We start from the raw sequence: 27,264 nt of genomic DNA on the forward strand, positions 1-27,264 counted from the left end.
TGGGATGCCAATGGAACTACTTTCCAACATGTCAAAGAACAAATACCCTTGCCTCTGCTTTATTAGAATTTCTGAAGCCACATGAGATAGTCCTTACACTTGCTCATGTTCACACTGCCCTGCTGTCTGTAACCCTCAAAGCTGTGAGCAATGGAATTCTGTGGAACCCAGGATTCAGTGCTTTCCCATGTCCTTCTCAGAGTTGTTCATATTTCAAAGGAATTTTGATTCACATGTTAGCGAAAATCCAGGACACGGGAACCAGGAAACTTCATTTTTCATTACTGAGGATTTTCTTGAATTTTATTATCAAATATTTATTATAAAAACAATGAACAAAAGTGAGAAAACACAGTAGTTAAAAACACAGATTCTGGAGCCAAACAATTTCAACTGTACACTTTACTAACTGTGTCCCTTGGGTAAGTGATTCAACATCTCTGTTTCTATCTATCCATTTGTAAAATTGGGATAGCAACAAAGCCTACTTTACAGAGTTATGGGAATTGAATAAACAAGTTAATATTTTTAAAAACGTTTAAAAACCCAAGCACATGGTGAGTGTTTATGTATTTGTAAAAGAAAAACAAAAACTAAACTAAAAAAATAATTAATTAATTAACTGGGTTAATGTCTCCATGAATCTAAGAGGACTTTATTCAAACACATTTTTAGTTGTTACAATAGATGTTTATAAACAATTGTACCCTTATGGTTGTTCATTCTCTTATATGTCTCCAGTGTCCACAATTATAATTTATAGTGATTGCCTAAAAAAATTATAAACTAACTGCCCAACAATTCATTGATAAGTATCAATGGACACTGACACACTAGATTATTAACTATCACTTTGTTTCAAAACTCAGTCTCATATTTCTAGGCAACAGCATTTCTATCTTCTATCCTTAGTGATCTCCTTTACTAATCTTTTTCTAAAGAAGTTAACCTTGATCAACAGTAAATACCCCCACTCAATACTGCACTAGTTTTTTTTTCTTAAATTCAGATTTAGTATTCCACATTCTATCCCTTAAACAGCACCTAGTCCCTTCCCTTGTAATAGCAAACCTGTTTCTATAATTATGCACAAAATGTTAACGTAAAGCTTTCCATCTGGTAGTCCAGGCAGTGTCTTTCCAGCCAAAACACTCTTCATGGCACGACTTTCCCCATAATAATTTATACCGATCTACCAATAAGAGCTCTTGATGGAAGGACTCATTCCCCAATCATGTTCCTCAAATACTGACTCCTTGTGGATCACACAAGAAGCTTGGGAGCTGTTTTTAATGTCACTCATGAGGTTTCTTCCAAAGAGAGACTTCTGTTGTATAATAAAGACAGTCTTACTGAATTTTTGATGAAAAACTTCCCTCTCAGTAATACTTGTAGGCTTTTTTCTCCCACTGTTGTATGTTTTTATTGTATGTGGTCAAACACAATAAAAGAAAAGTCTCTGACCAATTTAGTTACAGTTTCTCTTCACCATGATTTCTCTGATGTTGAAGTAAGGCTGAATGACCACTAAAGGCTCTTCCACACTGATTACATATAAAGCGTTTCTCTCCGCTATGCATCCTCTGATGGATAATTAGGGAAGAATTCTTACAAAAAGCTTTTTCACAGTGATTACATTTGTAGGGTTTCTCTCCAGTATGGTTTCTCAAGTGTACAATAAGGGAAGAACTCTCATTAAATGCCTTCCCGCATTCATTACACCTGTATGGTTTCTCTCCAGTATGAGTTCTCCGGTGTGCAATAAGGTGAGAGCTACAATTAAAGGATCTTTCACATTGATTACATTTATAGGGTTTCTCACCAGTATGAATTCTCCGATGGGCAACAAGGTGACAGCTCTGACTGAAGGACTTTCCACATTTATTGCATTCATAGGGTTTTTCTCCAGTATGAGTCCTTTGATGCCTCACAAGATGAGCCATCTGGCTACAGGATTTTCCACATTTATTACATTCATAGGGTTTAATTCCAGAATGAATAATTTCATGTTTAGTAAGAGCTGAGCGTTCTCTGAAAGCTTTGCCACATTCTTGACAGTTATAGGGTTTCTCTCCTGTGTGAGTTCTCTGGTGAGCAATAAGATGGGAACTCCAACTGAAGGACTTTCCACACTCAGTACATTTATATGGTTTTGCTCCAGAGTGAGTTCGTTCATGTTTACTAAGGGCTGAATAATCCCTAAAAGCTTTTTCACACTCATCACACTTAAAGGGTTTCTCTCCAGTATGCATTCGCATATGGGCAATTAGATGGGAACTCCAACTAAAAGACTTCCCACATTCAGTACACTCAAAAGGTTTCTCTCCAGTATGAGTTCTCTGATGTCCAATAAGATGGGAGTTCCAGTTGAAAGATTTCCCACATTCATTACATACATAAGGTTTCTCTCCTGTATGAATTCTTGTGTGGACAATAAGATGAGAATTCCAACTGAAGGCTTTTCCACATTTGTTACATTCATAGGGCTTTATTCCAGTGTGAGTCCGCTCATGTTTAGTAAGGGCTGAACGGTTCCTAAAAACTTTTCCACATTTATCACATTCATAGGGTTTCTCTCCAGGATGAGTTTTCTTATGCTGAATAAGGTAAGAGCTCCAAATAAAAGATGCTCCACATTTGTTATATTCATAGGGCTTCTCTGCAGTGTAAGTGCTTGTATGCTGAGCAAGTAGTGAGTCATACCCAAACACTTTCTCCCATTCGTTGTATCTATATGCTTTTTCTACACTACCAATTTTTTGATGTTCCATGAAAGATGAGAAGTAAAAGATATTTTCATACTCTTTATAGTCATACTGGTTTCCTCCGATTTGAAGCCTTGGGTGTTCATTAAGTGGTGGGCTCTGGTTAAAGATTTGGTGGCATTCCTTATATTCATAGAGTTTTTCTCCTGTATGTATTCCTTTATGATCACCAAAATGTATAATCTGATTAAAAGATTTCACAGCATCAGTATATTTAAACAGATTATCTCCAGTTTGCATTCCTGCAGGGTAAACAGGCTGAAGAGATTGACAGAAGGCTTTGTCATAATCATTATTTTCACAGGTAACCTTATCTGCATACATTATAGCTGAATTACATCTCCAACCTTCAAGATGTGCATCAGGTTTATAGAAATGTTCTAATTGAGAAACTCTCTGAGATGGAATCAAGTTTAAGCTTTTGCTGTACTCTGTGCCAAGTTCACAGAATTCAGAACATCGTTGAGAAAGTACTTGTTTTTGCATGAAGACCATTTGTCTCATACCTGTACTCTGATTCATGCGATACATTTCTAATTGGTCTTTACATCCCAAAACTCCTAGCCTGGAGAGCCAAGGATCATTCCATATATATCTTTCTAATGCCATTCCATTGGATTGTTCTTCTGCAAAAATACTCTGTGCTGGAACCAATGTTTTGCTTTCAATATTTCTCATCCACTCTGAAACAGAAGCAAGAGAAGCTGTGAGTGCATAAAGACCTCGGGGTTCACTGAAGATATTATTCATACTACAGAAAATGCTACAGTATATTTCATTTTCAAGTACAGACATGAAAGACAGAGAAATATCATAATAGAGAACAGTGAAAAGTAAACAATTGGTAACTACAAAAGAAAGCACATAATCACACTAATAAAACCACTGAGGAGTGGTTTTACATGAAAAGGAACATTTACAGGAAAAAGTAAACTCTGCAGGACTGAGCTACTGAAGCCATGCACATTATCAAACTAGCTTACTTCATGGCTCAGCCTTAGCCAACTCCTGAGAATTTGAGACTATGAAATATCATCAATGTTATTACAGCTTTTCATGCTCAGAAACTTGAAGCAAACTGTACCAATTTCTCTAGACAGCTTGGAACTAATGTAATTTCTAGTGAAGATATGCTTTCTTTCTAGGGAATCTGATATATGGGGAATCTCAGTCATGGTACTACTGCCTATATGACCAACTTCAAATAAGCACACTGAATACTGGATTAAACTCACCTGCAGTCCCTACTACACAATGTCACAGACCATCACAATTTCCTGCTAAAAATATACAACTCCATTGTGAAAATACCAGCAGAAACTTATATTTGGCTTCCTCTGTAATATTAGTTTCTATTCTTTTTACTGTAATAAACCATAATCTTGCTGGTAGTGAGTTTCAAATCCTGTAAGTCATCTTAGTGAATCAATGGCAGCCCTGGATACCCCTGACGAAAGGACAGTGAAGGAAGGGAGGAAGGAAGGGAGAGCTTAATAAATAAGTATGCAGGCAAGTAAAATTTAATTCATTAAATGGAGTTATAATTTACTTCTGCATTATAATGTCTTCCTGCTTCCCATCTCAGTATTGGAAGGAGGCTATGAGAAAGTATCAACAAAAGATTTTAAGCCAGGATGTTATTTATAATAAACTACTACTACTACATGTGTTGTTACAAAGTCCAGTCAAGATTTAAACACATAAGACTTAGCAGCTCAAAGAAATCTTATCATAGTTTAAAGAATGCTCTAGAAAAGTAATTCCTGTGACCACTATGGAATCATTTTTACAGCAGTGACAAAAGAAATGGACTTGAAAAGCAGCACAGTGAGTTAAAGTTTGAACATCTGTATTTAAATACTAGCTCTACCACTAATCAAAAGCGAACGACACATTGCTGATCACACACACACACACACACACACACACACACACACACACACATTTGCAGGCATTTTGCTGGATTCAGAAACAGGCATTAAGCCATCAAAAAGTTCGCTTTTGATTAGTGGTAGAGCTAGTATTTAAACATTATAGGTTGTGAGCCTAGCCTTTAATGACTGAGCCATCTCAGAGACAACTTCCTGACCAGGACACCAACAGTGCAGATACTAAGATCAACACTTAATAAATGGCATCTCATAAAACTGAAAAGTTTCTGTAAGGCAAAGGACACCATCAAAAGGACAAAACAACAGCTTACAGAATGGAAAAATATCTTTACCAACTCACATCTGACAGAGGGTTAATTTCCAAAAAACATAGGGACCTCAATAAACTAGACATCAACAAATCAAATAATCTAACTTTTAAAATGGGGTACAGATCTAAATAGAGAATTCTCAACAGAAGAATCTCAAATGGTTGACAAACATTTAAGGATATGTTCAACATCCTTGACTATCAGGCAAATGCAAATCAAAATGACTCTGAGATTCCATCTTATACCTGTCTGAATAGCTAAGATCAAAAACAGAAGTAACAGTTCATGCTGTAGAGGATTTGGAGCAAGGGGAACCTCTTCCATTGCTAGAGGGAGTGCAAACTTTGTATAGCCATTTCGGAAATCAGTGTGGTGATTTCTCAAAAAAACTGGGACTCAATCTACCAAAAGACCCAGCTATACTACTCTTAGGCATATACCTAAAGGATGCTCAATTATACAACAAGGACACTTGCACAACTATGTGCACAGCAGCTTTATTTGTAATAGCCAGAACCTGGAAACAACCTAGATGCCCCTCAACCAAAGAATGGACAATGGATGTGTGGTACATTACACAATGGAGTACTACACCACTGTTAAAAACAAGGACACCAGAAAATCTGAAGGCAAATGGATGGAATTAGAAAAAAAACATCCTAAATTAGGTAACCCAGAAAGACAAACATGGTATATACTCACTCATAAGTGGATATTAGCTGTAAAATAAAGAATAACTATGCTACAATCCATAGACCCAGAGAGACTAGGTAACAAGGAGGGTTCATGGGGTCAGGGAGGCACCTGGATCTACCTGGAAAGGGGAAGTAGAAGAGATTTCGTGAGTGGACTGTGGGCGGGTGAGGATGGGAACATGAGTGATCAGTCTAGGAGGTAGGAGGAGGTAGGGGGAATCCTGTACTACAGTAAAAATGAATCTGAAATAGATCGCATAGGCATATATGATAGGGTTTGGAGGGAAGAAAGGTAAGGGGAATGGTGTAATTATACAATAATTCCAAAATAGCAAATTCATGGTGGGTGAATATGAATGAAGCAAAAAAAAAACATAGTAAAAATGGAAAAAAGATTAAAAAATTATCTTGCATTGGGAAGTAATAGCAATGTAAGTAAAGAACAGTGAGTATATATAAAATTTCAACTTATACATTTTATGGAGCTTTGACTTTTTTTGAATCACGTGAATATACTACCTATACTCAAAAACTATTTTGTCTGTTGTTTTTTGTAAGTGCCTGAAGGCATAGACTGCAATTTGGAAATTTAAAAAGTAAATGTTTAAGTAGATAAATAAATTAAAACTTAGAGAAGGTACAGCAAATATAAACAGCAAGCACAGAGCAGACAGAGGGGGGAACTCAGCACACAACAGCAACATCATGAAACAGGCTCTGCTCTCAATCCACAGTAGATGGAAAGGAAATAAGAGGAAGAAGAAGAAAGCTCCCTAGAGGGGATTCTAACTGTACTAGAAAATAACCCCTCTACCCTTAGCCCATTTATCAAAAAGGAGACCTTTGAGAAGTTCCTCATTCAATGCCAAGGCTTCACCTCACCTGGACAAGTACTTTGGGGATATGATTGCTCCACTGACCAAGGCTCTTCTCCTTGTTCCAACAGGGAGATGACTTCTGGCTTAGCAATCTGATTCCCTACAGACAGAAGAAAGACATGAAACTTTGGTGACAAAGCTTTGGAGTTTCCAAAGAACTCTCCCTTGCCTCTTCCTCCTGTGACTCCTCACTGGAGTGGAATAAGCACATCCTTCTTTCTTTGTATTCTGTAAGTATTAGAAATTTCATCCCTGAATCTCAAAGTCCAAGACCACCTCAGCCCTTCAGAGATACACCATACTACTTTCACAGAATAGCCGAAGACATTGCAGAGGAAATAGCTTTATTTATTTAGGCAGTTTCTGCCTTACCCACAGAGAGTAGGTGTGCATAGGTCTCCAGCATCACGTCGCGGTACAGGGTCCTCTGAACAAGGTCTAGCTGCCTCCATTCTTCTTGGGTGAAGGCCACAGCCACATCCTTGAAAGTCACTGGTTCCTGAAAGAGCATATATGACCCTTCTCAGCCTGTGGCCAACCTTTCCAAATTTTCTAGGGATGGAATGAGGCTGACAGACTTTGAGGAGAGGAGGCATTTAAAACTTACTAGATGTTATCAAGATTCTAGCCAGATATGGTGACTAACTTTAAACCCAGCACTCAGAAGGCAGAGGCAGAGGCAGAAGGATCTCTTTGAGTCTAAAATCAGCATGGTCTACATAGTGAATTCTAGGACAACCCGTGCTATGTAGAAAGAACATATAAAAAAAACTAAGTAGAAGCTTCTAGTTGATATGTGTCAAGTTTAACTGAGTACTACCCAGGGCCCTGCATTGGGGGTATGCTTGGAATATACCAGTTTCTGCTGCAGAAACCACAACAAAAATGTGTTCATCAAAAACTTCAAAAAGCTCCAACCTAGAAGAAAACATGCACATACATCATAAATTAAAGTGTCAAGAGCCAAAAGAGAAACCTGGAGACAGTAAAAGACATAGAGAATCTTTAATATATTCCCCAGTTTATTTATTAGAAACCAATTCTGATAAAAATGGCCATTGTGAACAGGAATCCCACCTTGACAACACTCTATTCTCTCAATACATGACTATATCCTGAACCCGAGTAGACAGAGGCCATCTGTGGGCCAGAGAACTTGTGTTAGAAGAGTCTTTGCTCCAATATGTGGATCTGATACCTGGAAAGTGGAATCTATCATCTACTACCCTGACTATAGGAGAAAGTTTGCATTCACTAGTCACTTCCATCAAAGGGCTGGAACTAAGGGTAAGCAGGATGGCCCACAGCAACCTGGGCGGAGGGAACTGGTTACAGGAGTAAAGAAAAAACACTTGAGTTAGAAAAAAATCCGAACTAGCTGGCAGAGTAGCGTCCACCTATAATCCCAGTTTCTTGACAGGGACTGAAGAGGATGAATTGAGTTCCCAGGTTCAATATGAGCCTGGGCAACATAGTGACAAAAATATAGAAACCGGGCGTGGAACAGGCCTATAGTCCAGGAACTCAGAGCACCAAGGTGAAAGGATCAGAGTTTGGAGCCTGGCTGGGTTACCCAGTAAGACATTGTTTCTAAGCAAACAAAAGCACAAAATCCAAAGGGGAAAAGGAAAACAGAAGATGAACACAATGTTAACCTAAGTCTGAGTTTTGTAATGATTATACCTTTTATAGTCCTTCTAAGAAATCAATGGGAGACCCCAGTGTCTGAGCGTCCTAGAGTGGAACATGGGAGGCCTCCTCTGCAGGGCAGAGTGTATGAGTGGTGGATCACAAACCTCATATCTGCTTCTCACTCCTCACCCCAATCCTATCTACACGCAGGGCCAAATCCCTAACTGGAATGTGGGTTCCTGGTTACCTCTACCATCGATACACAATCAACCCTAAGACAAACCTGCTGGGTTGCTATGAGTATCCTGCACCAGATCCACTCTCCGGACCTTTACAGCTCCTGGCTTCTCTCTGACCTAGATGCAGCTGTCCTCATAGTCCTCCTCTGTGTCTGTTTATCACCTCTTACAACTTGTCACCTTTGATCTAAGCTAGCCCTTGCTGTCTACTCTGCAATATACTGACTTTTTTTATTCTGTCCGACAGAAATACACTCATTCTACCTTCATAAAATGATTCACTTGAGACAAAAACTAGTTTCTGTTGCAAAGACTGTCTTACCCTTAAAAACTCAACTCCTGTCTGATTCTGTCACAAAGATTTCCTTAGAACCCCAAAACCCAACTCCTACAGACACACTGACACACTCACTGCTGCTGATCTATACTGAAGAATCTGGGGACAATGACACACACTGATCAATCTTTTCAGCAAGCTCTCATGAATATCGCTGCTGCTTTGAGACTGGTAAGCCTGGTTGTGGATTTCCGCCTCCACCTTCCCAACACAAAGCACCTAAAAGTGCTGACTGTACCATACCCATTCCTAGAAACCCTCTCATCCTTGGTGACAAGGTCAATTCCCTACTTTTCTTGCTTCATGTCTTCCCAGATCTGTCTCCTTCAGATTTCCTGCAAACTGACAGACAGCATAAAAATCTAAACACAGTGAACTTTCACAGGGCAGTCATGAAAGGGGCAAGCTGAGAGGCTCTCCAGCCCATGTCTGTCTTATACTTCCTAACCCATATGGAGTAACAGCATGGGCCACATGGTGACCACTGCTATTTGACAAAATTATAGCATTTCTACATTGCAGACGACAATCCTCCATCACCTTTTATATTTCGTTTTCAAAGATTCTCATTATGTGTTACTAGAGTTTCCTTATGCCTGTTCCTTTGGGAAATTTTGTGTGGGTTTTGAAAAATGAAAATGTAAATGATGGCAGTCTCTTTAAACAAAAATAATTCTTGGGAAAAAATCCCTGCCACGGTGAAACCACATAGTGTGAAGACTCTGCACACAGGTACCCCCACCATGCACTCTTGATTATACAAGGAACAGGAAATTAGAGATTTACTCACTAGACACAACTGACCCCCACAATCCAGATCCAGAGCCTGAAGCTATTAAAGGTAAGAGTTTAGTTAGTAGTATAGAGAAATCAGAATGGTAGTGTATAATGGGGAAAGTCTGACATCAGGACCTTCCCTTTTGGGGAGCAAATGAGTAAAGGCCTATACAGTAAGATTAAGACACAAAGGAACACAATTAGGAAACAGCTCAGTGCTTATACTGCATAATACCCCTTGAGGAATGAAAATTGCTCTTAAATTTTAGTGGAGTGTCTAGTCCCCAGAAGAAGTCCTTTTCCCAAGGTCAGACATTTGGATATAGGCCTCCATTCCCTCAGGGGCTTTGCTAAAAGTAGTCATCCCCTTACTCTGGCAGGAGGAACTTGTGGCCCTTCCATTGGTGTAAGAGGGGTGCTGGTGGTTATTGAACCTTTGAGAACAATATTTAGATTCTTACAGAACTTCTTATTTTTGTCTCAGGAAAAATGCTGTAATGAAGTTAATGGCCACTTTCTGTCCTTGAATCATTGAACACACTTTCAATCTTGCCTGTGGCTAAACCACTGAGCATAAAAGGTGTAGTCCCTGATTCACCCTCAGATCACATCTATACCCACCCCAACCCCACCAACCTCCATCCCCGCCAACTCCACATCTTCTCTTTGGGACCTGAATCCCACTAAAGCTGGTCTCCAGAAGGGTGGGAGTAGGAGCATCTTCCAAAATAGCTTCAACATGGTTAACGAAGTCAACACCCACACCCTAGCAACTGACAACCCTGTAGGTTGCCACAAATTCACATCCTACCCTTTTAAGTATGTTCAAAAGTTAAAAGAAGAACGTCTAATAATTAGACACAAAACAAATGAAATCATTAGAGTTTCACAAACCCAGGAATAATAAAACAGTGGCCACTGGTGACAACTATCAATAACCACAGAGCCTCAGGTGACAGAAGACTGAGAGATATATAACAAAGGTAACACCATGCAGCTAACAATTCACCCTGTCATCTGAAAAAAAAATCAAACAACCAAACACTATATGCCCACTAATGTAAAGAAGGCGGTAGGGGCTAGAGAGAAAGCTCAATTGGTAAAGGGCTTGTCATATAAGCATGAAGACCTACAGTCAATTCCCAGCACCATCGTAAAAAGCTACCTATGGTAGCAGACTTTGTAACCCTAGCACTGGGGAGGCAGAGACAGGCAGATCCCTGGAGCTAATTGGCTAGCCAGCCTAACCTATCAGCATATCCCAGACAGTGAAAGAACCTGTCTCAAAAATAAAGTATATTTTACCCTTAGCAAAGCTACACTGCTTCAGAATGGCTATTCTAATTGTTCATTAGAATACAAAGAGTTGGGGAATGGCCAAGTGCTTGTTTAAATAGTGTGTGATGTTTTTGTAAGGTCATTACAATGAAGTAATTTTTATTTAAAAATCAACAACAAAACAAACAGTGGAGTTGGTGAAATGACTCAGCAAGTAAAGGCTTTTACCACCAAGCCTACAAGCTGTGTTCCTATGGCCCCTGGGGTGGAGGCAAAGAACCAGCTTCCAAAAGCTGTCTACATACACTCACAAAATGAGGGACTAACACCACTCAAGAAGCACTCTTGTCAAATGAATCTATTAGGCCTCTAGTCCAACTACCTGTCTCCAGCGGGTTGAGAAGATGACACTTAAATGACATCACGAATGCTAAATCAGGAAAGGAAGAAGCCAGGGAAATCTGGTCACTTCAGATAAAAAGTACAAGTGATATGAGTGCCTGGTTTTCACCCTGATTTTACCAACTATAAGACTGTGACGTGGTAGAAACAAGTGAGAAAAAAATGGAATGGAGCTGGGCATTAGGTAATTTTTGCTGGGTGTGCGGTGAGGTAAGGGTACTAATAGTTATATTCTAAATCAAATACCCAAAAATACAATTCTGGGATTTGTTTTTAAAATGTTCTAGCTTTACGAAATTGCTATGTTAGAACAAGTCACAGGCAGAAACTGAAAGTCGGATGCTGCTGAAGGTGATGGGCATGAGTGCGAGCAGAAGGCTGTCCACTTCCTAGCCCTCAAAACCTGTTACCTAACAACAGAAGGACTTAAATATGTAACTAAGGTAAAGATGCTGCGACAAGAGTATTGTCTGGGTGGATCCAGTGTAATCAGAAGGTCATATATGTGAAGAAGGAAGAGGTAGGAAGACCAAAAATGAAATGATGGAAGCAGAAGTGGGGATTATTTAAGAAAGGAGAAGGGTAAAGATGCTGCTTAGTGATAGGGTGCTTGCCTACCATGCACAAAGTTCAAGACTAACTTCCCAGTACTGCCTTCACTATCCAAGAAAAGAAGGATACAAGTCAAACAATGAAACAAAATTTCTCCTGGAGCATCCATGAAGAACACAGCCCTGCATCCTAGATGCTTGGTGCTGTCAGTGTCTTGCTTGGTTTGCAGAGTTTGTTTTTAGTCTTTTTCAAACGGATCTTAAGTAGCTCAGGCTGGCCTCAAACTCACTCCTTGAACTCAGTATGTAACTGATGCTCCCAAGTGCTGAGGTTACAGGCATGTGGTAGTACTCCCAAATATGCAGGCCCTTTTTAGACTTCTAAGCTCAAAACAAGGGAATAAAATTGTTATGAGCTCCCAAGCTTCTGTTAATCTGCTGCAGCAGCAACAGAAGGGTAATCCTCAGTTTATGTTCTATTTTTCTACTTAAATATCTTTTTGTTGTTTTATTTTGTTCGTTTGTTTGTTTTAATTAGGGGGCTGAAGAAGTGGCTCAGTGATTATATGCATTTGCTGTATTTCCAGAGGCATCTCCACCCGATTTCAAGTTGTACTACGGAGATGTAGTAAGAAACACTGCACGGTGTTGGAATAAAACAGACACCTTGATCAATGGAACTGAATCAAAGACCCAGGCATAAAACTACACACCTATACACACCTGATTTTTATAAAGAAGTCAGAAATACACAATGGAAGAAAGAAAGCTTCTTCAACAAATAGTGCTGGTCTAACTGGATGGAATGTAGAAAAATGCAAAAAGATCCATATCTATCACCCTGCACAAACTCAAGTACAAGTGGATCAAAGACCTCACCATGAATCCTGATGCCTGAACCTTATAGAAGAGTTTTGAACTCATTAGCACAGGAGGCAGCTTCCTGCACAGAACACTGATAGCACAGGCACTAAGATCAAGAATTAATAACTGGAACTTCATCAAACTGGAAATCTTGTGGAAGGCAAAGAGTACCATCAATAGGGGAAAATGGCAGCCCACAGAGCAGAAAAAGATTTTCACCAACTCCAACAAAAGGCTTAGCCTGGTGGTGGTGGTGCACGCCTTTAATCCCAGCACTTGGGAGGCAAAGGCAGGTGGTCTCTGTGAGTTCCAGGCCAGCCTGGTCTACAAGAGCTAGTTCCAGGACAGGCTCCAAAGCTACAGAGAAACTCTATCTCAGGGACAGGGGGTGGAGGGGGAAAGAAGAAAAGAAAACCAGAGCGCTAATCTCCAAAACATATAAAGAACTCAAGAAACTAGACATTACAATACCAAATAATCCAATTAAAAAATGGGATGCAGACCTAAACAGAGAATTCTCAACAGAGGAAACTCAAATGGTTGAGAATCATTTATAGAACTGTTCGACATCCTTAGCCCTCAGGAAAATTCAAATTAAAACGACTCTGAGATTCCATCTTATATCAGTCAGAACAGCTAAGATCAAAACCACAAGCAACAGCTCATGCTGAAGAGGATGTGAAGAAAACGGAACACTCCTTCACTACTGGTGGAAGTGCAAACTTGTGCAGTCACTTTGGAAATCAGTATGGCAGTTTCTCAGAAAACTGAGAATTGATCTACCTCAAGACCCAGCTATACCACACTTGAGCATACACTCAAAGGATGTTCCATCCTATCACAAGGACACTTGCTCAACTATGTTTATAGCAGTTTTAATTCATAAGAGCCAGAAACTAAAAACAACCTAGATGTCCCTCAATTCAAAGAATTTATAAAGAAAATGTGGTATATTTACACAATGGTGTATTACTCAGCGGTTAAAAACAATGACATTGGTCAAGGGGCATTTAGGTTGTTTCCAGATTCTGGCTATGACAAACAAAGCTGCTATGAACATAGTTGGGCACATTTCCTTGTGGCACAACTTAGTTAGCATCCTTTGTATATATACCCAAAAGTGGTATTACTGAATCGTGTTGTTTCCTGATTTTCTAGGAAATTGCCACAATGACGTCCAAAGGGGTTGAACCATCTTGTATTCCCACCAGCAATGCAGAAGTGTTCCCTTTACCCCACATCCTCTCCAGCATAAGTTGTAATCAGTGTTTTTGATCTGGGTCATTCTTACAGGTGTAAGACGGAATCTCAGAGTTGTTTTGATTTGCATTTCTCTGATGGCTAAGGATGTTGAACATTTCCTTAAGTGTCTTTCAGCCATTTTAGATTCCTCTGTTGAGAGTTCTCTGTTTAGGTCTGTACCCCATTTTTTACTGGATTATTTGTTCTTTTGATGACCAATTTCTTGAGTTCTTTATATATTTTGGAGATCAGCCCTCTGTCTGATGTGGGGTTAGTGAATATCTTTTCTCATTCTGTAGGCTGTCATTTTGTCTTGTTGACCATGTCCTATGCTTTTCAAATGCCACTCGATCGAAGTAATGGATAAGGAAAGTGTGGTACTATATAGCAGAAGAAAGTAATGACTTCTTGAGATTTGCAGGCAAATGGATGGATCTAGAAAATATCATACTGAGTGAGGTAACTCAGACCCAGAAAGACAATTATCATAAGTACTCGCTCATAAGTGGCTTTTAGACATAAAGCAAAGAAAAAACAGCCTACAATTCACAATCCCATAAAACTTACACAATAATGAGGACCCTAAGAGAGACATACATGGATCTAATCTACATGGGAAGTAGAAAAAGGCAAGATCTCCTGAGTAAATTGGGAGCATGGGGACCATGGAGGAGAGTAGAAGGGGAAGGGGGAGGAAGGGAGAGGAACAGAGAAAAATGATGATGACAGATAGATAGATAGATAGATAGATAGATAGATAGATAGATAGATAGATAGATAGATAGATAGATAAGATAGATGATATAGAACAATGACATCATGAAATTTGCAGGCAAAAATGAATGAAACTAGAAAAAAAATCATTCTGAGTGAGGTAACCCAGACCCAGAAAGACAAACATGATATATACTCACCTAAGAGTGGATATCAGCTATAAAGTAAAAAATAATCACGCTATAGTCCAAAACCAAGAGAGGCTAAGTAACAAGGAAGGCTTAAGGGAGGAATGCAAGGACCTCCCTGGACAAGGGAAATAGAATAGATTTTCAGGTTGGACTGGGGTTGGGTAGGGTTGGAAACAGAAAGAATCAGATCTGGGGGAGAAAATACTGGGAGAACAACTGGAATTGAGGGACATCTCAGAGGCAAGATGGAAACCTAGTGCAATGAAAACGCCATGGAATCTATGAGAGCAAGTCTAGCAGCCTCCTAGTAACAGGGGACTTGGAGCCATTTTCTGTAATCAGGAAGGCCTCAAGTAGGACTGGGACACCAAGCCAAGCACAAAACCTTCGACCTACAGTGTGTCCTGCCTGCAGTGTTCTGGGACTGGAGCCTAGTATAACCCTCATCAAAAAGACCAGAGAGTATAGCTAATGGACTCTAAGCCAACAGCTAGGGAGCCTGCAAGGGACTAACCTAGGCCCTCTGCATAGGGTTGATAGTTGGGTAGCTTAGTTTGTTTTGGGGACTTCGAGCAGTGGGACCAGGATCTGTCCCTGGTGCCTGAACTGGCTTTTTGGAATCCATTCCCTATGGTGGATGCCTCGCTCAGCCTTGATGCAGATGGGAAGAGCTCGGACTTGGTCCTGCCTCGACTTAATACGCCATTTTGTCTCCTATAGGAAGCCCTATCCTTGACTTGATACGCCATTTTGTCTCCTATAGGAGGCCCTATCCTTTCTGCAGCATGGGATGGGTGAGATAGAGAGGAGGTGAGGAGAGGGGATGGGAGAAGAAGAGGGAGAGAAAACTGGTTGGTATGTGAAATAAATTTAAATTTTTTTTAATTAAAAAGATCAGAGAGACTTCATCCAGCAACTGATGGGAACAGATGCAGAGGCCCTCAGCCAGACAGTAGGCAGAGGTCAGCGTGTCCTGCAGAGGAGGAGAGAGGAAGGATTTGAGGAACCAGAGGGGTCAGGGACACCATGAAAACAGGGCCCACAGAATCAACTGACTTGGGACTCATGGGGGCCCGCAGAGATCAGGGAACCTGCAGGGGTCTGACCTAGGTCCTCTGTATATGTGCTATGACTGTGGAACTTGGCATTTTTGTGGGATTCCTAATAGTGGGAGTGCAGGCTGTCTCTCATTCTTTTGCCTACTTGTGTGATGCTTCTGCTCCTGGTGGGTTACCTCATCCAACCTTGATGTGACTGTATGTGTCTTTTCTTATGGTAGCTTGGTATGCTGTGTCTGGTGAATGTGCCTGGGAGGCCTGCCCTTTTCAGAGGGGAAGTAGAGGGGGTGGATCTGGGGGAAAAGGGAGGGAAGACTGTGGGGGAGGAAGGGAGAAGAAACTGGGATATAATATGAGAGAAGACTAAAAAAATAAATAAAGCCGGGCAGTGATGGTGCATGCCTTTAATCCCAGCACTAGGAAGGCAGAGGCAGAGGCAGAGGCAGGCAGATCTCTGTAAATTTAAGGCCAGCCTGGTTTACAGAGCTAGTTCCATGACAGCCCTATTACAGAGAAACCCTGTCTTGGAAAAACAAATAAATAAATATAATGTAATTAAATAAATAAATATGACCAAGCAATGAAAAAAAGAGAGAGAGAACACTTGCTGCTCTTCCAGAGGTCTCTGGTTCGATTCTCAGCATGTACATGGAGGATTGCAACTGTGTTTTTCTCTTCTAAAGAATTCAATGCCCTCTTCTGCCCTGAGGATATTAAATACACATGTTTTGCATGCACATCTATGCAGGCAAAACACCTATAACACATAAAGTATTTTTCAGTTAAAGGAAATATCCCATCCTATGAAAAGATCAGACCATAAGCACCATGAACTTCCCACATCCAGTCACAATGCTAACCAAGCAAAGGATAGTACATAGGCTTCCCTGTCCTACACCCCTTCACCACACAATGTGCAGGATTACAAAGAGGCAGGAACCACCTGCAGGAGGACCACAGTAGTGACTCTTTCCTCTCAGCTTAAGTGATATAGCAAAGGTAGGCTAGAAATCAGCCTGGGAAGACCTGGGGCATAAGCTTGTGCTCAGGACAATGTGTCCAGCCACTCGAGCCTGTGCTACCAGCAGCAAACACTTAGACACATGCGCAAAACTCCCACAGGCCCTCTAAGCTCAAGAGTATGGGAGGTTCTCAGACTGACTAATGAGCTGAGACATCTTCAGTCTGGCAAAGAAGGTGGGAAGGCCTGTCACTTTGCATTAAGGAAACTGAAGGCAAAACTAAGTAACTGATCCTAGCCCACAGGCCCATGGAATCCATGGGATTGGCAGGAAAGCAGGAAGCAGAGAGGGTGAATGGGGGGGGGGGAGGAGCAATCAGGAGGCAAAACTGTGGGGCAGTTTCCCAGCAAGACTCAAGCAGTCCTGCAGACCTTTCTAGGTGACAACAGATAGGAGGCAGGAACATCTGCCACACAGGTAAAGACACAAGAGGGTGGACAAGGGGCACAAATGCAGACAGCCTTTGAGTCAGCTTTCAAGCACCTGCTAGACCTCTTCGCCGGCTCTCAGCCTGGAGTGGCTGTAATACAAAGCAGAACAGGATGCTTCAGGACAGGCTGTTTTAGAAAAGAAGAATTCGTGGGCTGTGAAGAAAAGACAGGCCAGAAATGAGTGGATACAAAGAGTTCAGTGGGGGCAGAGATTCCTGGGCTCCCAACTCTACAAAGAACATGACCTATAGGAAGAAAATCCGGCAGCTAGTTTATCTAAGAAACCCAATATCCAGCAGAAGACCTCAGAAAGAATATAAAGGCTAGAACTACTTTTTAAAAGAATACAGGGTACCTTAAAAGATGTAAAGCCATCAGCCATGAACAAAGACATTTATTTGACAAAATATCAGTAATCATTTTAACTGGCAAGAGATAAGACAAACAGAAGATAACTCGTATTATCATATATATGACTGTCCGTATATACTCAGGATCCAGAATGCATGTGGAGAAGGAGGTCGCTAGAAATCTGGGAGTTAAGGAGAATGAGGCAAAGGGATGGAAATAGATGGAAAAAAAAAAAAAATACCAGCCCCACAAGCAATCGAATACATCCAAACTAAAGTAATGCAATGTACCTTCTGACATAATAATAATAATACTTGATGCTAAACGTTACCAAAGATTCAAGAAAATGGGTATATTTCTTCCAGAATGGATACTGAGCAGTGCCTTCATCCTTCAGAGACCAGCATGGTGACACTAACATCAGAAAAATAGAACCTAAATCCCAAGACCCAGTAAAGTTCTGCTTCTAGGTTCATACATAAGAAAGCATGTACACAAAGTGAGGTTAACAGGAGCAGTGGCACAGTTTAGGCTGAAATGGCAAGGATGGCAGGTGTAGAGAGCTTGGGAACCAACTGATAAATAAACTAGACTGTAACTTTCTGAAGGTAGTACCTAGCAGTATAGAAAAAAAAAAAAACCTGACCTGTTTGTCTACCAATGAGAACAGACCTCAAAATTTATCAAAGTAGGCTTTTTACAAACTACATGTTGGACTGAAGAGAAGGTTTAGGGGTTAATAGCACTCGTTGCTGTTGCATAGGACCTGGTTTCAACTCCCAGCTTCCACATGGCAGCTCACAACCAGTAACTTGTCTTAGGGCATCCACCGCTCTTCTCTGGCCTCCACAGACTTTGTATGCACTTGGAACACACACAGCATGCAGGCAGAAAATACCCATACACATAAAATGAAGTTGTTTTTTTTAAAAAAAAAAAAAAAAACCTCTTTCAAAGCTACTTGTAGAATTGCTTTAAGAAAAGAGGCTGTATTGCCTACACATTCTACATATAGAAATGAACCGTGTATACAAGGAATCTACCCAAGCTCTGTAGCTATGACAGACTAAGGACTACATAAAGATTGGAATAGAGCAGAGATGATAAAACTATTGGGTTTTATTGGGGAAAGGTTTTTGTTTGGTTTGGTTTTAGTTTGTTTTTTCATTTGTTCCTTGAGAAAGGATCTATGTATCCCTGTCTAACCTGGAGTTCAATACACAAACCAGGCAGGCTTTGAACTCACCGAGATCTGTCTCTGCCTCTCTAGTGCTGTTATTTAAGGCACATGCCTCCACACCCGGCCAAAATAGCTATTTATTCAGAGATGGTGTTTTTATTCATCTTTACTCTCTTTTCTGTAATTGCAAAACTTGCAAAAAAAAAAAAAAAAAAAAAAAAAAAAAAAAAAAAAAAAAAAAACCACAGAATTAAAAAATATCAAACTAGGCCTGAAAAGACAGTGAGCCTCCCTGGTGAATAGACCGTGCTGGGGTCACAAAATCACAGGAGGGCTCACCTCAGGGTTTAGTGAGAAGACAGACATCCTTAGGACTGCAAATGAAAAGCCCAGAAGCTTCTGAAAGTGATACTAGACAGTGGTAGGCAGCAGTTTCTATGGAGATGGAGCCCTCAGCACCAAGAGCAGGGAGGAAATGTAGGGTTCAGCAGTACCCAAGGCACTGAAGCGAGACTGCAGAACACAATGTTCATAGGCCCAGTCTTACAGTGGAATGACTTGCAGGTGTCTCACTCAAACCCTTAAAAACATTCTTGCACATACTACTTTGAATTTTAAAGCACTTCCTAGGGTGTTTACAAACCCACCACATTTAAACCATGGACCTAAGTTTGATAAACTAGGTTTTAGCTGTCTGCCTAGAAAGGTTACTATCTAAACTTCTCAAGTTTGCCCCTTCATGGAACCCGTGGCATTCACGTTTTCTAAATGACCTTTTGTTATTTATATTTTGTTCAGGGCTCTTTTATATTTTTAACATATTATTTTTGTGTGTGTGCCATGGCACAGTTGCAGACTGTTGGGTTGCAAGCACTCCACCGGCTGAGCCATCTCACCAGTCTTCCACTTGTTGGTTTTTAGGGACTAATTTTATTTTTTTATTTATGTATGTGTGTCTGTGTGACTATATGCCACGGTATGCCGGTGCCCCCAAATCCACAGCAGGTTATCACATCCTCTGGAGCTGAAGTCATGTGTAGTTGTGAACCACCTATCACGGATGCTGGGAAACAAACTCAGGTTCTCTGAAAGGCAGTACGTGCTCTGTAGGCAGAGCCAGCACTCCAGTCCCAACCTTTTCTTTTTTTCTTTTTTAAGACAGGGCCTCAAACTCGTAGTTCTCCTGCCTTAGCCTCCAAAGTGCTGGGACTATAGGCATGCCATCCCTGGCTATTATTAGCATTTTAAAAAAAGCTCTTTGAAAAACAAAACAAAAACAAAAAAAACCACAGTCACCCTTCACCCATGATGATCATACATGATTAGTACAGACCGCTCATTTGCCATGTCATGCAGAAATTCTCAGTGGATCAGTATAGAGAGCATTTCCATATTTGGACAGGTTCCCAGGTTATTTTTAAGCAAACTGGAATATCATGATATTATCACTAATATTATTTCCCCTATTCCTTGAAAGAACAGTATTTAGGATCTGGCTGGATGGAATTTTACTGATATATTTCCAAGAATGAATTCAGCTGAGAGATGGCAGCTTGTGATGTTTCTACCAGGTGAATATTTATTTCATTAATTATTTAACTTGGAAAGACCCCTATGGAGACAGCAGGTCCACTACCTTCCTCAAGATCCTGCTTAATTAAGAAGGCATAGCTGGCCATAGTAATGAATGCCTTTAATCCCAGCACTTGGGAGGCAGAGGGAAGGGATCTCTTATGAGTTCAAGATCAGCCTGGTCTATATAGGCAAGTTCCAGCCTAACCAGGACTACACAGTGAGATCCAATCTCAAAAAGCAAAAACAATTCAGAATTCAAGTCCAAGTTTCCAACAGGGAAAATTCCAAAGCCGTGACTTGGGAAGGGGGCCAGGAACATGTTCTCAGAAATCACAACTCTTCAGACATTACAAGGTGTTGATATTTCAATTGTTTTATTTTTCTCAGCAATAACTAGTCATTTTCAGAAACCCTCACAGAAGTTAACCATCGAGTGCAGCACAGAGATTAACCAGGCCTCTTCACAGCATTTGATTATTGCTAACTCTGTTCCCAACACTGACCCGGGACCCAGCTAGTCGTCTTAGACGACCTTCACTGCTGGTGATTTTGTTATAGGATCTGAAATGATGTTCACATTGTGACAGCAGTGAGCCTTGGCCACCAAAGTCTGATGCCAGATAACCCACCCTGCACCACTTCATTCAGGCCCTTCTGCTTCTCGGGGACAGCAGTACTGCCATGTGGTGACAGCACATTCAATGCAGCTCACCTGTCAGCTTTGAAACTGTAGGAGGTTTTATTATTTTCTTTTTAATTTGAGGAAAGGCATGAAGTTAATAGAAACATTATTTTAGAACATTTTATATCTTAGTAGCTCATATTTGCTTGCTTCATTGCTACACTATTTTAACTTATAAGTGCAAGGCTGAAATATTGAAACTATTTTTCCCCATCTTTCATAGCAGGGGTAAATAGGATAAATGCAAATTTAATTTTTTAAAAATAAATTTCTAAAAGTTATCATTTAGAAACATCAAGAATTAAGAAACTGAAAACAAGAAAAAAAAACAACTGTACCTGAATTGTGAAAAGAAACTCTAGGGCAATCTGAAATACACACTGACCCATAGAGGCTGGCAAGACAGCTCAGCGTTTAAACACACGCTAGCACTAAAGCACACACGTGCTGTTCTATCATGAGGACCAATGTTTGGACCTGAGCACCCATACTGGGCAGCTCAGATTGGGTAAATCCAGAGTTAGAGAACTGATTAGTGGTTGCCAGGGCCTGGAAGTAGGGAGAAAGTGAGAGAGACTACTAATAGATACGAGATTTCTTCTTGTGGTGACAAACATGCTCTAGAATTAGAGGCTGGAAGCACCATTCTGTGACTATTTTATAAACCAATAAACTGTGTAACTTTTAAGTATGTAGATCAACTTTCTAGTATGTAGATACTATCTCAATAGTTATTAAACTTTTAAAAGGGGAAAAAAAAGACAAGTGGTTGCTTCTGATGAAGGCCTAAGCAAGAAAGGATGCAGTGACACTAAGCCACACCAACACTGCTGTCCTCCTGTCTTCTCTGGGAGCTCCCCCAGTGCTCTCCTGGTCCCAATGCCCCTGCTGGACTCCCTTGTGTCTCTCTGATCTTAACTTTCCTCTCCAGCTCCCAGGCCCTAATCAGCCTGAAGCCTCTGACAGCAGCGGCCTCTCACACGCTCTCCACTCCACACACCTTTCCAGTCACGTTCTGGCTCACAGTGCCTCCTGCTGACAATTCTGAGGCTCCTAGCTCTGCAGCAGGCATGCAGGTCCGCCTGGGTTCTCCTAGCCTCTCGTACCTAAAATCAGTGTGTATGCAGACATCAGTCATATAGCACAGCCCAGCTCTCAAGCATACCTGTGGGGCAATGGGCAGGCCAGACCCTTGCTTACCAGGATGCACCCATCTGATGCCTTCCTTTTACCTCTTGGCTTATTCAAGGTAACCTCCACCTCCACAATTCTGCACCCCCTACCGACCTCTATGCAGACTGTCTCATCTCCCAAGGCATCAGTGGACTGAGCTGCAATGGGGCTTAGGGTTTCCCTCCATGTCTCAGTCTTCTTATATCCTACAGAGAGTGTGTGTGGCCCCAGGGGAGCTGTGAAGTGTCATTACCTGAGTGAACCACCTTGGAAAGTGGCCTGTTAGGTCCTCAGGGTAAAGGCTCGCATCTGTTCTTGTTCTCACAGCAAGTACGGAGTATACTACACAGCATCAGCCTGAATCTGGTTCTGAATACATGAGTTGCTGTGGAACAATGATCTTGTACCCTGTAAAGATTTGTCAGTTGTATTGCTTTAATAAAATGCTGATTGTCCAGTAGCCAGGCAGGAAGTACAGGTGGGGTGATCAGGCAGGAAGTATAGGTAGGGCAATGAGAACAGGAGAATTCTGGGAAGAGGAAAGACTCAGTTTGCAGGCCTCACCCAGACAAAGAGGAAGCAAGATGAGACTGCCTCACTGATACAAGGTACCAAGCCACATGGCTAACACAGACAAGAATTATGGGTTAATGTAGGCTTAAGAGATAATATGAAGCCTGAGCTAATAGGCCAACCAGTTTATAATGTTTATTAATGTAGACCTCTGTTTCTTTGGGACTGAATGGCTGCAGGATTGGGCAGGATAGAAACCTTTGGCCACAATGAGTTAAGAACGAGAGGAAAGGGATAAGGGCTGCCAGCCAAACTGGGTATGGTTTATCTTTCCCAAAACAAGTGATGGCATAGTTGTGTCTAGCTCTGTGGACAGGCAGAGTGACAGCAAGGCTCTGTATCATGGATAACTAACTGGATTCCCCTACTGCATTCAGGAATTGCTAACTGGCTGACTCCTTGACCTAGTCTCTTGCTGCTGTCTCTTAAGGAACCACATCAACTAGGGTGGCCAAGGAAAACCTGAATCCTCATCCTTGGGAACACATTGACCTTGCAAGAAAAAGCAGAAGTTTTATCTCACCTGGATTTGGGCTACTGCAAGCCCAGCTGCCCTTCTTTCTTCCTCCTCGGGGCTTCCCTCTATGTGCCATGCTGGATCCTGAGGGCACAGAGCTAGGAAAGAAAAAAGAAGTCACGGAGGTACCTCCTCCTGCCAGAAGTTCATGTACCCTATGGATATGAAGAAGGCTAGGCCCTGCCCCTGCTCCTACCATCCCACATAAGGAAGAAAGCTACTTCCTCACCCCACAGATGAAGGAAATGGGACTTGAAGAAAGTGACAACATGTGACTCCCCACTCTCCTATGCTATGAGGAACCATCTCTGAGGAAGCACTTTTCACAACCTTTCTGGGTCTGAACCCTAAGTGTCTAGACATTGATTCTCATGTTATCTGTCCTAGAGATGTCCTCTTTTCTGATTCCTCTTTGTTCTAACGCTGTAGAGTGAGAGCTGGACTACCAGCTCTAACCCCAGCTATGGCAGATCACAGAAGCAAGAGGATATTACATGACAGACAGCACAGTTGAGCATACAGGTTGTTGACTCACCCCAGGAAGCAGAAGAGTCAGCAGCTGCCATCCCCCAAGACTGGTCCATAAGGGCACCTGCAGAGTAGCCTCAGGTTAGGACTGTGACAAAAACCCAGGGACTAAAGGTAACATAAGAAAAAATGAGCATGGCAGAGCCCTATACTGAGTCCAAGGGTGTAGGTGGAGTTTCTGTGTCTCAGCAGCAGTTCCTGAATAACCATTCAGAGATTGTTTACTAATTATAAATGCTCGACCAATAGCTTAAGTTTGTTTAGCTAGTTCTTTTAACGTAAATTAACCCATTTCTATCAATTTATGTGCTGCCCCGAGTACACACCTCGGGTACATACTTCTCATCCTGCTCACTCTGAGTCTCATGGTCTCTTCCGACTCCCAAGACTCTGCCCTTCTTCCTCCCAGGGTCCTGTCTGGCTGCCCCACCTGTATGTCCTACCTAGCTACCAGTCAGTCAGCTCTTTTACTAAACCAATTAGAAGACACCTTGGCAAAGGCACATCTTCACAGTGTACAAAAAGATTTTTTTGTAACACAAGGGCATATGACAAAGCCAACATAACCTGGATTTGCACAGGAAATGCACCTATGAAATATGATGTAACAACAAGGCTATTAAAGACAGAATCCTTTAAATGGCTAATAAGTATCTGATAAGATGCAACATTACTTATTTTTTATGTACATAGAATACTTCTGTGGGACAATGGTCTTGTACCCTGTTAAGGATTTGTCACTTGTATTGGTTTAATAAAATGCTGATTGGCCAGTAGCCAGGCAGGAAAAATAGGCAGGGCAACTAGAACAAGAGAATTCTGGGAAAAAGAAAAGGCTCAGTCTGCAAACACAGAGGAAGCAAGATGAGAATGCCTCACTGATAAAAGGTACCAAGCCATGTTGCTAACACAGACAAAAATTATGGAATAATGTAGGCTGTAAGAGCTAATATGAAGCCTAAGCTAATAGGCCAACCAGCTTATAATTAATGTAGACTTCTGTGTGTTTCTTTGGGATTGAACGGCTGTGGGATGGGCAGGACAGAAACTTCAATCAACAGAATACCATCTTGATGTTTAAAACAGTCACATAGCACTACTAACATGATTTTTAAAAAATAAAAATCACAATCACATAGCACTACTAACATGATTTTTATTTTTTAAAAATCATGTTAGTAGTGCTATGTGATTGTTTTATTTTTTAAAAATCATGTATAACATGAAATATATATACATATATATACATGAAATACAAGAATAAAGGTGAAAAACACAGGAGAAGTAAAAAAAAATTGATTGTGTATATTGTATGGCTATCATCTAAAGAGCCCCATAAATTATTGGAATATCTCATCAAGGCCCTTTTTAGAAGCTGACCATCAACTATACAAAATTTATGTTGTCTTTTATGGATAATTTCCCCTTAACCACTCACCAGTTCTAATTTTGTACTAAGACAACTAGGCCTTTTATTATCTCCCAAAGCCAGCAATCCCTGACCTATTGTGACAGTAGGTCACTTCCTGTAGAGAAGGTACAGAAAAATCAAGATTTGGACTCACCCCAAGAGGGCCACGGGTTGATAGCTGCCATCCCTGAGAATTAAACAACCAGGGTCCTGCCCAGCACTGCAATTATCAACCTAAAGACAAAGCGAAAAAAGACAAAATTGGTCCTTTCTCACAAAAGAGCTAGCAAGAACAAAGAGACCCATCCACAAAGGTAACAAAAGACCCCTGAGAAGCATGATCTTTTAAAAACTAGAATTTACACTTCAAACATAACAGAGTAGAGTTAGAGAGATGAGCCTGCACGATGATCTGAGTTCCACATGGTAAACACATACGTCTGGTGCAGTGAGCCGAAAGCAAGTAATCTGGCCCTGGAAAGCAGAGACAGGGGAGTCCCTGGGGATTTCTGACCAGTCATTAAAGTGGAATCAGAAAGGCCCAGGGCCGGTTAGAAACCCTGTCTCAAAAGGCAAGATAGAGTCCCAATGCCAACCTCACAGTCAACACAGACACACACAAGAAAAAGAAAAATGACAAAACTGTGAGGCAAAATGAATACATTGGGGGTAGGGTTGGGGGCGGGGTCGACCAACCCTGGTTAAGGGTTACAAGAGATCCATTCCACTGAAGACTCTTCGACTGATGAAACAAAGATCGCTGTAAACCTGCACACAATGTTCATACACTAACGCTCCAAAGCTGAAGGAAGGGGGAAACAGAGTGACTCCTAAATGTGTGCCAGAAGGATCTGGGTGGGAGGGGAGTAATGAAAAGTTCTGGAAGGGGGGGAAGAGTTACAGCAGCACACTGTATATACAACAAATCCACTAAATCGCTTTATTACTGTATTTCACGTATATAACATTGATCTGTTTTTTCAAACGATGTTAACAGTGCTATGTGATTGTTTTATCCTTTCATTGTTTTCATCGCCAGAGACATCAAGGCGGTGTCCTACGTGCATGTTAAAGTCAGCATGTTAAAGACAACAACAAAAAAACACCTGCAAGGCCTTCCAGACTCAAGACTATCGGTCCCCTCCTGGAGTCATGTCAGAGGCAAAAGTCCAAAGTCAGACTCCACAAATGCACGGATGCCGAGACTTTGTGTCAGAGAAATGCTTGGCACTAACCAAAAGCAAGCTTACAGAGACTCAGATACCCCAGGATTTGAGCCAAAACTCAAGGCAAGCAAGTTGCAAGAATCCTACAAACGCACTCCGAAAACTCAAGGCACACAAGTTGCAAGAACCCTGCACGGACACCCACACAACACAACACATGCACCTCCGTGTCGCTTTAAGTTGAAAAGAACTCGGGCCCTTCCTAAGTCAGGTTTGACGCCCTTCATGCATCCTTGCTTGGAAAAGAAGGAATGAAAGCCTACTGGACACTATCTCGGTTCCTAGCCTCCGCAAGCGGGTCGCTCCAAGGCACTGCTTTCAGAGAGCGGCTCGCCTTACCTGGCTCACAGCCACCGGCCCCGATCTTGCGCTGCGGCGACGCTGGCTCGAGGCTGCTGCTTGTCCTGCACCGAGACAATGTTCCAGGCCTGGCCTACTTGCCCCCCTCGGCCTTTCCCAGCCTGAAGAAACCCCGCACCCAGACCCCGGAGCCGGAGGGTCGAGGGCAACCGGGCACTGAGTTAGCGAGGAAAGAGAAGTCGCTCGACGCACCGCCGTACTGAAGGAGCCCGACCGCAGGCGCCGCTTCTCCGTGATCGTTCCCAAAACCCGCCAGTCTCTCATTGGCAACAATATCTACTCCCTAGCAGTCCAAGATAAGGCCTTACGTCGGCCGTGGACAATGGCGGCCGCACCCCCTGGAGTCGACCAGGGCGCAACGCGAGGACTACTGGGAGTTGTAGTTTCAAGGATGCGCGCTTCGCCCTTC

The 27,264-nt window shown here is 41.6% G+C and overlaps 1 protein-coding gene across 8 annotated transcripts; it reads right to left on the reverse strand.

Moving 5' to 3' along the window:
• Nucleotides 1–270: 270 nt before the first annotated feature.
• Nucleotides 271–27,198, reverse strand: LOC119820377 (zinc finger protein 606). 8 transcript variants are annotated; one of them, XM_038338617.1, is made up of 7 exons: nt 26,835–27,198; nt 25,424–25,503; nt 23,866–23,922; nt 23,337–23,428; nt 6,914–7,040; nt 6,546–6,641; nt 271–3,448 (listed from the first exon to the last, which is right to left on the reverse strand). In XM_038338617.1, exons 2-7 carry the CDS (start codon nt 25,452–25,454, stop codon nt 1,473–1,475), a joined length of 2,379 nt encoding a protein of 792 aa, XP_038194545.1. In that variant the 5' UTR covers nt 25,455–25,503; nt 26,835–27,198; the 3' UTR covers nt 271–1,472. The 8 variants fall into 8 exon arrangements, with proteins under 8 accessions (XP_038194545.1, XP_038194546.1, XP_038194549.1 ...); XM_038338618.1 differs by lacking the exon at nt 26,835–27,198 and having other exon boundaries at nt 6,918–7,040; nt 25,424–25,501; XM_038338621.1 differs by lacking the exon at nt 26,835–27,198 and adding an exon at nt 22,494–22,648 and having other exon boundaries at nt 6,918–7,040; nt 23,337–23,922; nt 25,424–25,477.
• Nucleotides 27,199–27,264: the final 66 nt, after the last annotated feature.

The sequence above is a fragment of the Arvicola amphibius genome, chromosome 8, assembly GCF_903992535.2.
Source record: "Arvicola amphibius chromosome 8, mArvAmp1.2, whole genome shotgun sequence".
NCBI lineage: Eukaryota > Metazoa > Chordata > Mammalia > Rodentia > Cricetidae > Arvicola > Arvicola amphibius.

What these genes read in the sequence shown, in the direction of transcription:
- LOC119820377 (XM_038338616.1), bottom strand. Translation starts at nt 23,529, where the DNA reads ATGGTAGGAGCAGGGGCAGGGCCTAGCCTTCTTCATATCCATAGGGTA. An exon ending in TTGCAGTAGCCCAAATCCAG is followed by an intron (nt 7,041 to 23,336) that starts GTGAGATAAAAC and finishes ATGCTCTTTCAG; the next exon opens with GAACCAGTGACTTTCAAGGA. An exon ending in TCCCCAAAGTACTTGTCCAG is followed by an intron (nt 3,449 to 6,545) that starts GTGAGGTGAAGC and finishes CTTCTGTTTCAG; the next exon opens with AGTGGATGAGAAATATTGAA.